General features: G+C 39.6%; 1 protein-coding gene across 1 annotated transcript; it reads right to left on the bottom strand.

The window, feature by feature from the left end:
- Positions 1–482: 482 nt before the first annotated feature.
- On the bottom strand, positions 483–1,832 carry LOC137021867 (paraneoplastic antigen Ma2-like). The gene has a single exon (XM_067388843.1). The coding sequence runs from the start codon at positions 1,830–1,832 to the stop codon at positions 483–485; it is 1,350 nt and encodes a 449-aa protein (XP_067244944.1).
- Between the last annotated feature and the right edge of the window lie 11,958 nt (positions 1,833–13,790).

Raw genomic sequence — 13,790 nt, 5'->3', positions numbered from 1 at the left:
AACGTCTAACATGGCTCGCATTGGTGCCCACAATGACAGACGTCTTATCTTCAGTCCTAGAGTTAGGACATATGAGAGCTAGAACAGTTACAGTCTGACTGGTTCCTAACACCTCAGCTGGATACTCCACATCAACTACCACGTAGCCACGGTAAGGGTAGCTAGCTCCAGACTCACTTAAACCCCACAGGGAAAGACCAGATACTGGCTGAATGGGGATATCAGACAAGTGCTTCAGGTACCAGGGTTCAAAAATGATTGTCACCTGAGAGCCACTATCTAACAGAGCAGTGCAAGGTTGTCCATTAACCTTCAGCGGCACCAGGCTAGGCGGCCCAACTAACCCATCAGGAATAGGCACACCCTCAGGCATGTCAGCTGTACTTTTCTCAACCGAACATTTAACTGCATTAGCGGTGGCATCACTTGACGGTTGGTTGTTCTTGGACAGCTTCAGAGCTTGGATAAGTCTCTTAATAACTTTAGCCTGGTTTTCTGGGTTTTGAGGTATTCACAGCTGAAACGGCAGCTTGAGGTTCAGCTACTTTATTTGTTACTTTCTGTTGCAAGCGCTTCATTTGTTTTTTCAATGCTGTTATCTCACTGTCTGAACTACACTCATTGTACACTACATTTGGGGGACTTTTCTCACTACTAACTGAAGTGTCGTGGGCTGGCTTAGACACAATAGCAGCAACCAAGGCCTTAAGTTCTTTAATCTCAGACTTCAAGTTCTGAATTTCCGTCTGTTTCACATCAGCATTCTGCCGTACATTTCCACCTTGCATGACCGGAGTAATCTTCTTTCGTGAGGCCTCATATTCCTCTTCTGTGCGTATTTCCTTCAACAGCTGGAGAAAGGTTGGGGGCTTTGCTCTCCTCTCTCTCAAACGAAGGTTAACTAACATCAGATCAGAGGCTATCGCACCACGCAACAATTGATCGAGTCTTGCTCTATCTGTACATCCAGGGGGGAGTCCATCTCTCTGCACCACCCTATTCAACGACTGTTCTAGACGTCGGAGGAAGTCAGACAGCTTCTCACCTGGTTGTTGCTGCAGTAAACGAAATGCAAAATACAACTCCTCTCCTGACTCTGCTGTCCCAAAAGCATGCTCCAGGGCCTCTAAGCAGTCTTCGGGGCCCACATCAGGATCACTGGCTCGTGCTGCTTTTACAATGTCAAGCGCCGGGCCTCTAAGACTTTCCATCAGTCTCCGCCTCTTCTCTCTGTGAGAGCAGTCACACTCTTCCACCATGAGCCGTGCTTGACCCAACCAATGGTCGAACTGCTCTTCTCCAGCTGGGGTGGGCAACAACCCAGAGAAAGTTCGTAGGCGGCGATAACTTCCATGCTCACTGGAGGACTTGGATGTCTTGTCAAGTAAATCACTCACAGCTCGCAGGATGGCCTCTGTTGACTTGGCAGCAGCTTCATCTTCAGGGAACAATGTGCGAAGGTCTTCAACATTTTTACCTGGAGCTTGTTGCATTTCGGACGTATTAACTTGTGTACTGGCTCGGGTAGCTGCATCTGCTATGATAACAAGCCACGGCCCTCCACCATCAATAGGAAACACTTCAGCTGGAACAAGTTCCCCTTTTACTACTTCCTTACATTCACACAAAACCAAGTATCGGTTTAGTTGACTGTTGAAAGTTCGGCCTCTGACTCGCACACGTCCCAAACACTTCACAGTTTGCATTGTCTCTTCTATTGTACTTGTGTCCACATCTTCTTGAATGAGCACCAGGACTGCATGAGCCTCGTCTAATGCCTCGCCACGGCACCATCCTTTTAATTCTGCTACTAGCTTTTTCATACGTTCCATATTAGCTTATCAATTAACACTATATGCGGATAGTCAAAATGCGGATTTTCAATTTAAAGAGGGAAAAAAAAAAAAAACGTACACTAATTATCCCAGCGGTGCCTCCATTTTATGTAGCGCCTCTCTAGCGTGCTGGACTATAATGAGAGGTGGCTATCCTGAGTTCTTTAAATATCTATCAAATAAGTGTTTCACTAATAAACTTATAAATGTTTAACTTGTATGGGTGAGTGTAATTTAAAACATATTAAATTAAATACTTTTCCCCTTTAAATCACTATTTAAGCATTAATATTTACCTAATATAAGCACTAATATTTTAATATTTTAACAGGTAATGAACTGTCTTGGAATTATTTTTATCCTATAAACACTTTTACATTTAAAACAATTGTTACTCTTTTTCTTAATTAACGTAAAATATCAAAAGAGTCAGTAACCACAATAGTTTTATATAAAAAATATACCAGATTTACTTAGAAAAGGAAGGTCAGAAATTAAATATGTCTGTCAAACTCACTTTTCAGATCACAAATGCATTCAAATTCACATTTAACACAAAAGGGCCCAAGAAAATAAAATAGCCGGCAAAACCCTATCTTAATGTGAAATACCCTTCAAATGTTCAAATGACGCAGGCCTGAATGTAGCTCGGGTACGTTGTAGCCTTAAACCAAATGGCTGCTTCACCACACAGGCCAAACAAAAAATGGTACCTTTACTCAATGTAACCTCACGCGCACAGGATCAAAGGCGTCAGCAGCAGAAGTCGGGACGAGAGGATTTGCGCCGAAAAGAAGACGGTTGAAGAGAAGATTCCCATGGTTGACGATCTCCAGCAAAGTCCACCGCTCGATAACGCTATCCGGCTCCGTCAGGGTCTTTGATCATCGTCGGTCTCACGTTTCCACACAGGCTTAACTAATCGAGGTCGCTGGCCGCTAGCTTGTTAGCCAAGTCAATGCAAAACACTAGTCACTAAATCAGCAGCTAACTTAAACTTATATCTGTCTAACTGTTATGAGTTTACCACTCACACAGACAGAATTATCACCATTAAAGTTTTGTATAAGAGTCCTTGTTGAACACTTTTCTTATCTGGTGCATTACATTAACAGCAACCGTATTTTTCTCTTCGCGAACCACCAGCGTTCGTCTCTCACTTCCTTGTACTTTGACCCCGACTGTGATTGGCTCATACACAAAACTTTCAGAAATAAAATAATTCACAAAACATTTGTGTAACTCTTTCTTCCTATTCTTACAGGCATCTTTAAAGCATTTTCACATATATTATTACCCAACAAATATTTAACATTTTAAATGCTATATACAGTAAACCATGAACATTACTCAAAAGACATTGAGCAAAATCATAACTTCTTTGCTGGTCAATGAATTATAACCCTTTTTTAACCTTAAATTCTATTTATTAAACTATGAAATTATTTATTCAAACTTGTATATCTTATACTAAAGAATATATTTCAACCGGGTTACAATAACATAACGTTTTGTTAAAAATATGTCCTCAAAGGGTTAGTTCACCCAAAAATGAAAATTCTGTCATTAATCACTTAACCTCATGTCATTCCAAACCCCTAAGACCTTTGTTCATCTTCATCTGGTTCGAAACAATAGATTCGTAAAGCTTCGAAGCTTCATGAAGTAGTGTTTTGAAATCGCCCTTCACTAGATATTGTTGATTAAAGTCGTTTTTTTTTTGTTTTTTGCCACACAAAAAGTATTCTCGTCGCTTCATAACGTTACGATTGAACTACTGTAGTCTCATGAACTGTTTTAAATATGTCTTTAGTAGGGATGTCCCGATCACGTTTTTTTGCCCTCGAGTCCGAGTCCGAGTCATTTGATTTTGAGTATCTGCCGATACCGAGTCCCGATCCGATACTTAATAGCATACATAAAAAAGAATAAAGAAGAGCGAAAAAAACAGATCCAGGAACAGTGCTTTTCAGGTTTTTCAGGTATTCAGTTTTCACATAGTAATCAAATATAAAATATCACTGCATATTATCTTTACTGTATAAAATAAATAAAGATTAATCATTATTGAAGTTACAAAAACTATTCAGTATTCAGTCAAGAGCAGTGAGTGATTTCTTTGTTTTTTGTTGTTTGATTTAACATTAAATACAGGCAGCAGGAATAGTTGTTTTCCCTTTAAGACATGCACGATCCCGTACATATAGCTACTGTTCCACATGCGCTGTCTTTCTCGACTAATATACGTTCACTTAAGACATTACCAACTATGTTTGCTAGGATACTCGCTAGGACGGGCATGTTGACATAATTTTTGTATGAATGTGGCCGCCGAAGCGCAAGACTTGAAAGAGAACTCAGTATTTGCGCGCTGACTGAAATAAGCGTGTGCGCGCTTCGGATGAGCGCACACAAATCTTCTCACAGCGCGTGCGAGTTCTCTTTCGCGTCTTGTTCTTTAAGGTTTAAATCAGCAAGGCTTAAATGAGTTAGTTTAAACACAGATAGCAACGTGTGCTGTTCAGGTCTCACCTGCGCTCGCGCGCTATCAACAACCGGGTGATGACGGCGTAAATGACTGGACATTAGAGCAGACGGCACTCGCAGTTAACAGTTTACAAAGAGTGACTGTTTTGTCCACGCTTTCTGATTATCGTTGTTGTAACGTTTTGTGCATCCATCGACTGAAACATACATTATCTGAACTCTGTCTGTTTTCCACGTTGCTATTTTAAACAAACCATATAACCAATAGATGCGTCGTCATTCGAGATGGACCGCAGTGCAAGTGCGGTCCGTAAGTGGAGAACCGTCCTAATACATATATATCCGAGTCCTGATCGGGAGGTAATGTCCGATTCCGATCGAGTCTGAAACGACATGATCGGGCCCGATTTCCGATCATGTGATCGGATCTGGACATCCCTAGTCTTTAGTACCTTTCTGGCCGTTTGAAAGTCTAAATTAACTTGCTGTCAATGGAGGCCTCAATGAGCCATCGGATTTTATCAAAAATATCTTAATTTGTGTTCTGAAGATGAACAAAGGTCTTACGGGTGTATAACAGCATGAGAGTAATTAATGACAGAATTTTCTTTTTTGGGTGAACTAACCCTTTTCAGCGCGCGGCCCCTTTAAATCGCACACTCCCTGCCCCTCCCTGCTCTCGACTATAATACAGTGCATTTACAAAGTTCACACAGCTAATATAACCCTCAAATGGATCTTTACAAGATGTTCATCATGCATACTGCATGAATGCATCAGATCATGTGAGTATAGTATTTATTTGGATGTTTACACTTGATTCTGAATGAGTTTGAGGCTGTGCTTCGTGGCTAAAGCTAACATCACACACTGTTGGAGAGATTTATAAAGAATGAAGTTGTGTTTATGAATTATACAGACTGCAAGTGTTTAAAAATGAAAATAGCAACGGCTCTTGTCTCCGTGAATACATTAAGAAACGATGGTAACTTTAACCACATTTAACAGTACATTAGCAACATGCTAACGAAACATTTAGAAAGACAATTTACAAATATCACTAAAAATATCATGTTATCATGAACATGAGCTTGCTTACCTAGTCTGATGATTCAGCTGTGCACAGCTCCAGACATTAATACTGGCTGCCCTTGTCTAATGCCTTGAACATGTGCTGGCATATGCAAATATTGGGGTCATACATATTAATGATCCCGACTGTTACGTAACAGTCTGTGTTATATTGAGATTCGCCTGTTCTTCTGAGGTCTTTTAAACAAATAAGATTTACACAAGAAGGAGGAAACAATAGTGTTTGAGACTCACTGTATGTAATTTCCATGTACTGAACTCTTGTTATTCAACTATGCCAAGGTAAATTCAATTTTTGATTCTAGGGCACCTTTAATATTTGTATGTGTTGTATAAGGGGAAAGACTCAAGGCAGTGTACTGTGAATATAGCCATGGCTAAGGGATTGTCAACTCGATCTCATGTGAAAACGTAACTGTTTTATTAGGTGGCGATTTTGTAAGTTGTGATTTGGATGTGTAACCAGTTCGACTCGCCCCGCTCCAAGCTGGATTCGAACCAGCGTCTCCGGCTTGAAAGGCGGGTGCACTTACAAGGTCACTAAAGGTCTCTAGCATGTCTCTTGAGGTCAGAGGAGTGAGGTTTACAAGCACAGCTCTTACTAGCTTGCTTCTGTTACACTCGTCCCCCTAAACCTCTCTCCCATCCGGGTCACGACACCAAATGTAACCGGTCCTAATCGACTCTCTCTGAATAGGATTCAAACCAGTGTTTTCAGCATGGTAGGTGGGTGCGGGTCCCTTCCCTAAATCTAACCATCAGTTGGGTGTAAGCAGGTCATACGAAAACATTGGAATGATAAGAATTCATAGCCACCAATTCGCCGAAGCGTAAAATAGTTACAAATTGCCATGAGGTTTTGTTGGGATTACCATTGCATGACATAAAGCAACACCCTTTAGGCATATTCACAAGACTTTAAGTTCACAGACTATATTCACAAAAGTAATTCAGCATAATTTTAGCACTCCAAACTTACTATTAAACCATGATAGACTGCACAAAAACAACGTACAGCTTGTGTATTGCGTGTATTGCATGTTGTTTGGTTGTTTTGAAAAGACAAAAGGTTGTGTGAGGTGTGAAGATCAGACTTCTCCTGTTTTTACCCTCGGCTTTGTGTAGTGTTACTCATAGGGTGTCCATTTCTGGCCACTGGCTATGAGAGCTGAGCTGTGGGTGTTGAGGTAATCTCAGCGAGTCAGCATTGAGAAGAATTATCGAGATTTTTTTTTTTTTTGCTCATGCTGTTAGATGCCACACTATCTTCTTTTTGTGAGGACTGTCGCCCAAGGCTTGTTTGTTAGGTCGCCATTTGAAATTCATCCTTTGCTTCAGATGTGACAGATCTTTAGGGCCTTGAGCAATGTTTTATCTCTGAGTGTGTGGCGAGTCTTCCGTCTTGTTCTCTTAGATGTGACTGTGCGTCCGCCCACTTGCTCTTATTTTTGTTTGAATTGCCAGTCAGCAACATGTGCCATTTATCAGTGTTTGTGGAGAATGAAATCGTCTGTGAAAGAGTGAAAGCTAGCATTTTGCCTTAATGATGCTGGTAGTTTAGATCCATATGGTGCTTTTGCTGTTAACAGATTAGCATACTTTCTCTCAGTCATATATCACACACGCAGAGCATTTATGGTTTACCGCAGTTATTGATTTTACTCTGTCAAGGGTTTCATTTTTCTCCCTTCACATAAGGTTCGCATGTGTATCTCTAAGAGGTTTTATGGGGCTTTATTTTTGTTCTGTAATAGTAATTTTCATTAAGTACAAAATATGCAGATGTGCCATTTTGACAAGCAAGCACTTTGATAAGGTTTGATTAATAATAATTAACATATTAACCTTACTGTAATTGTCTGCCACACTGAGAGACATTATTCTGGCACTGATGTCAAAAATTTATTCATGTTTGAGTGTACATGGCTTTTAAGCCTCGTTCATGCCACTAGCAAGTTTATCGCTACTGGTTGGTTGCTAATAGATGTTCTTAGTTCTAGTTGCAATAGTAACGGTTATGAATGTCACGCACACATCTAATGAATGTCACAAACACTAATGCTCATATTTGTGACTGTTTCAGTGATTATTTTATATGATTACATAAAAATGTGGTCCCTGACATCCCATTGTAAGCCAAAACCCGTTAGCATTTTAGCCACTTCTGCTTCAATCATCCTGTAGTCAATGGGTTTTTTGAAGTTTTTTTTATTTTTTTTATTAAATGCCAGAAATAAGGTCTGTGGTTAACAAACTCAAGATATTATCATGTTTTTTTTTTCTCCGACATAAAATACATCATTAAAGGGATAGTTCACCCAAAAATGAAAATTTGATGTTTATCTGCTTACCCCCAGTGCATCCAAGATGTAGGTGACTTTTTTTCTTCAGTCGAACGCAAATTATGATTTTTAACTGCAACCGCTGCCGTCTGTCAGTCAAATAATAGCAGTAGATGGGAACTTCAACTATAACAGTAAATAAAACTTGCTTAGACAAATCAAAATTAAAACCTGCGGCTCGTGACGACACATTAATGTCCTAAGACACGAAACGATCGGTTTGTGCGAGAAACCGAACATTATTTATATAATTTTTACCTCTAATACACCACTATGTCCAACTTCGTTCAGCTTCCTGTTAGTTTGGTCAAAAAACGCGTTCTGAAGACGGAAGTGATGTCTCGCCCATATACTTCAATGAGTGCTAGACATCACTTCCGTTGTCAGAGCACGATCAGACCTCACTAGCCGGAAGCTGAACGAAGTTGGACATAGTGGTGTATTAGAGGTAAAAAATTATATAAATACTGTTCGGTTTCTCGCACAAACCGATCGCTTCGTGTCTTAGGACATTAATGTGCCGTCACGAGCCGCAGGGTTTAATTTGGATTTGTCTATGGAAGTTTTTTCGACTCTTATTGTTCAAGTTCCCAATCAATGCTATTATTTGACTGACAGACGGCAGCGGTTGCAGTTAAAAATCATAATTTGCATTCGACTGAAGAAAAAAAGTCATCTACATATTGGATGCCCTGGGGGGTAAGCAGATAAACATCAAATTTTCATTTTTGGGTGAACTATCCCATTAATACCCCCTTGAGATTTTTTTTTTTTTTTAGCTTTTACTTTGCTTTTTACTTTTACTGTTGCTAACAATTGGTCAAATAGGACTACAGAGGTTGTTTGGGAGTCACTAGTCCATTCTTAACAAAAATGTGTAAGAATCATATACTTTTGTTGGTCACAGAGCTTTTTTCTGCAATAATCCAAAAGTTGATGTAAAAATGCTATAGGTTTTTTGTTGAGGGAACCAGGGTAATGCTAACTTCCGGGTTTGCCGACAAAAATACATTATCACTTCTGCACTCTATTGCATGCTTTAAAACATTACAATAAAACAATATATAGACATATATTGCTGTTTATTATGATTTATTTTATCCAATTAAGTTTCATTAACATGGATGTTTATTGATCCTAGTTCATTTTGTTGCAGCCATGATCTAGTTCATATAAAATAAAGTAATTTACAATTTACATGAACATAAATGCCTGGTTTCACAGACAATGCTTGAAGGGTTAGTTCACTTAAAGGGTTAGTGAACTAACCCTTTAAGCCTAGTCCCAGACTAAAACGCTTGTTTGACTGGCTTAACTAAAAAAGCATGCACTAACATTTCTTAAAATGTCAGTGCTATTGTTTTGTCTCAAGATGCACACCATTAATGTTTTTTTTTTTTTTCCTTCTAAGGCCCGTTTATAAAAGCTACTTAAATGTAACTAAGGCCTAATCCTGGCTTAGTCTAAGCCCTGTCTGTGAAACCAGGCCAAAATGTTTTTGCGTGTATGAATAAAATATTATGTAACTGTCAGCTAACTCATCAGCCCTTGGCTTATTGAAAATGTCCATGAAAGAGATGGTTCTTGGTTCACTGAGTCAGATTCAGTCTGATTTGTGAATGAATCATTCAGGCATTGGCTGCATCAAAATATTCCATACTATTAGACAAAAAACAGTATGTTAAAAAACTAGTGTGCCCAAATTCATAGTATTCTTAAAACAATAGGCAAAAAGGCAATTCTGATGAGATTGAGTTCACATCCAATGGACACTTTACTATCCCATGAGGCCATGGAAAAGGAGTTGTGAATGGCAGTGAAGTGGCTCAGCTGACGCTGGTAGGTCACATGATAATGACAACATGATGAATTTAGTATACAGTAGTGGCCAAAAGTGATGTCTGGAGGGGATGTTTGTTTTTTATGACTCTACAAGTTCAATTAAACCATCAAAATATGACAATTATGAAAAATTTGTTTGCAAAAAAAAAAAAAAAAACTACAGCAAAACATTATGTCCACACTATTTGGTATGTTTCATTGCATTATCACAATTGAAACAATTGACTCCAAGCACAACTATGCAATATGTTTACAAAATTAACACGTTTAATAATATTTGAATAAAGGGTGAAGATGCCAATTTTCCTTTCCAATCACTTTTGACCAGTACTGTACATCCATAATACATTCATACTATATAGAAAATACTTTTTTTTTAATGGTTGCGAAGTAATTTCCTCCTCGAAAGAAATAAATAAGCAGTTTTGAATGCAGCATTTGTGAAACTTTTTTAACCAATTTATTAAAAAGATTTCACTCATAACAATGATTTGTTAATGAATCAGACATCATTAGCTAGAAGTCATGAACAGAGCATTACTGTGTATGCAAAAAGTGTGAATGGCACAACATACACAAAAGATTTTGTAACAGTTTGTGTATACAGGTCTGAAATTCATTTCGAAAGTCGAGAGGATTCCAGAATATTCTCATTATGTGTGCAGCATGTTAGCACTTGTTTCTTTGAGTGACAGCTATTGCAGCCCTAAATGCATCTCTCACACTACACACCCTTCAATAACGCAATCCTTCACTTTACACACACTGACGCCTCACAGGTCTTGCACACCTGCTGGAAGTGACCTGTCTACTTAGACAGCATTTCTGTGCAGCATAAGTACGTAGGCAAATTCTGACACAAAATGCAATGTAGGCAGATCCACACAGACCTAGTATGTGTGTGTCTCTACACTCAGCGAAATAGAGACATCAACTCTGTCTAAAAATATGAGCACTCAAATTAGTACCAATTAACACGTGCACTGTGGTTTATGGTTCATAAATCAGTAAACAGGGCCTTCAAAACATCTTTATTACACCATGATGCCAAAACTAGCTCGGTGGCTGTGTCAAATGGAGATAATTTATTTTATTTACAACATCCACATGACAGTTTTACATCACAATCATCTGCTGATGATGTCATCACAGCAAATCATAATAGAGTGCAACAGTCGGGTTCCAGAAGTAAAAACTCCATTTATTTTCTCTATAGGGAAAGTGATTTTTTTTTTTTTTTTTAATAATAATAACTTATAAATTTGAAAGACAAGCTTACTAGGGTTGTTAATCAATGATATATACTTTTGTTGAAGCCATCCATTTGCATTGTATTTTTAAAATAATCATGCTGAATTTGACAGCTGAATTTGTTGTGAAAAACTGCATTAGTCATAACAGTAAATCGTACAAAAAATCACCACTGTACTGTTTCCAGTGTACTTTAGTGTAGTTTAATTTTTGAGCCACTAGGTGGTGCTATTCTATGTTTTTGATAGTAACCTCTGACCTTAATAGCAGCCATCTTGTTTTACTCAGTTGATGCTGATAGTCACACGGTTAAAGCAGCTATTTTCAATCCTTTCATCATCTTTGCAATCGTTTAAAGAAGCTTTGTCTGTAAGTATTACAAGTGCTTACAAGAACGTTATCATCATCTTATATTGTTATTGGTGATGTTATTGAGGACAAATTTCATATTTAGAGAGATTATTTTCAGTACAGTGTTACATGCATCTGCTTTATTAATGTGTATAGTATATGCAGTTATCCCTTATTTGAACTGTTAAATTTCTTTAATGCACGTTCTTTAGAAACTTATTTTTTCATTTTTTATGTATTTCAGTTTTACTCTGTTCCACATATTTGAAGTGGTGGTCATAATAAATCCATGCTTTAATTCAACGTCCCTGTGGAAGGAGTTATCTATCTGCCTAGTTAAGAAGGGGAACTCTTTTACGAGGGCAGAATAGTAAAAAGACAATTAACATTGATTGCTGCATCAGTGAATAGGATTTCAAGTTCTGCTTTCACTTCAGAATGTCTTCGAAAGAGAAACATAGTCTGAAAACCAGATCAGTGTGTTCGCGATCATCAAGACGCTCAAGCAAGTCAGCAGCAAGTGTAGCCGCATTGGAGGCTCGCGCAAAGGCAGAAGCAGCACTGACTAGAGCCACGTACGCGCAAAAGGAGATAGAGGTGAGAGTGAAACAAGCTCAAGTACAAGCACAGCTTAAAGTAGAGGAGACTCGTTTGGAGGCTACACTGAATGCACTCCACCAACAAAGAGAAGCAGAAGCTGCTGCAGCTGAAGCATCAGTGTTTGAGGCAGCTGCAGAAATAGGGGACACTGAACGGCTGTCTGAAGGCAAAGAGTGTCATTCTTCAAATGATTCATTGAAAAGGACTGAGAAATATGTAGAAGATCAGCATAAATATAAAGAGGTACAGATACCAATGCTTGCAGAAACCAATGAAGACAAGCCATTAGCTCCATACTGTGTTGATCTGCCACAGCCTGAACCTTTCGTGCAGAGTAGCCCTTTTCAGGACTTGCCAGAGAGACAGCCTCCAACTCGTGACCTTGCACACACTGTAACACCCCTCAGCTCCCACACCATGCAGATTCATGCTGAATCCTACAAACATGCAGGTGGGAACACATCACAGTTTAATTCTGCATTACATGATGCATCGTCTCCTAGACACAACATTAAATTGACAAGCTGCTCACCCTCTCATCACAAGGAGTCTCATACTGCTCGCTCAGATGTGTTTGAGCTTGCAAAGTTCCTGGCTCGCCGTGATCTTCTGACAGGTGGACTTTCAAGATTTAATGATAAGCCGGAGAACTATTGGGCCTGGAAGTCCAGCTTTTGCAATGCTATTGAGGGACTTGATCTTAAGCCTAGTGAAGAACTAGACTTACTTATACAATGGCTTGGCCCAGATTCTACTGAACAAGCAAGGCGCATCAGATCAGTCCACATCAATCATCCAGACATTGGCCTCGGCATGGTCTGGTCACGGCTGGAGGAATGCTATGGCTCTGCCGAAGCCATTGAGGCAGCTCTCTTTAACAAACTTGAACGTTTCCCAAAGCTGTCTAACAAAGACCCTCTACGTCTCAGAGAGCTAGGAGACCTACTTCTTGAGTTGCGGGCAGCCAAAACTGAAGGCTATCTACCTGGCTTGACCTTCCTGGATACTGCACGAGGCATCAGCTCCATTCTAGAGAAACTCCCATACAGTCTACAAGAGAAATGGATGTTGCAGGGAACTCGTTACAAGCATGAGTATGGTGTCAGCTTCCCCCCCTTTTCATTCTTTTGCGATTTCATTTGTTGTGAGGCCCGCATGAGAAATGATCACAGCTTTAACATGAGTATGCATAATGCTACATCATTTAAAGGAGATAGATTTTCAACAAAGGCAATCAGAACTACCATCACCGTTCACAAAACAGAAATAGACAATGCCACACAAAGGGATGAATCTAACAAGGCAAGTGACAACCTCAATAGACAATGTCCAATCCATAAAAAGCCACATCCCCTTAGAAAGTGTAGAGGTTTCAGGGAAAAGACTTTGCAGGAACGCAAAGCTTACCTCAGAGAGAACTCGATATGTTTTAGATGCTGCTCCTCAACTACACACCAGGCAAAAGACTGTAAGGCAATAATCCAGTGCTCTGAATGCGACAGCAACAAGCATATAGCCGCACTTCACAATGGCCCAGCCCCCTGGTCAAAAAAGGAGGATACCAATCCCTCTACAAACTATGGCGGGGAGCAAGAAGAGCCCCCTTCCCCAGTCGCCACATCCACCTGCACACAAGTATGTGGAGATCATAGCAGCGGAAAATCCTGCTCAAAGATCTGCCTGGTAAATGTGTATCCAAAAGGTGAGCCTCAGAACAAACAAAAGGTTTATGCAATCATAGATGATCAGAGTAATAGATCTCTGGCAAGATCTGCCTTCTTCGAGATGTTTAATGTTGCAGACAATACAGCACCTTACACACTTAGGACGTGTGCAGGCATCACAGAAGCTGAAGGGCGTAGAGCTGAAGGTTTTATGGTGGAGTCTTTTGATGAACAGACACGCCTTGCTCTTCCATCACTTATTGAATGCAACCTCATCCCAAACAACAGAGCAGAGATTCCTACTCCAGAGGCTGCAAAATACCACA

This window comes from Chanodichthys erythropterus, chromosome 6 (assembly GCF_024489055.1).
Source record: "Chanodichthys erythropterus isolate Z2021 chromosome 6, ASM2448905v1, whole genome shotgun sequence".
NCBI classification, from domain to species: Eukaryota; Metazoa; Chordata; class Actinopteri; order Cypriniformes; family Xenocyprididae; genus Chanodichthys; species Chanodichthys erythropterus.
This window is presented reverse-complemented; position numbering and strand designations above follow the sequence as displayed.

Coding starts and splice junctions, on each gene's coding strand:
- LOC137021867 (XM_067388843.1), bottom strand. CDS start 1,832: ATGGAACGTATGAAAAAGCTAGTAGCAGAATTAAAAGGATGGTGCCGT.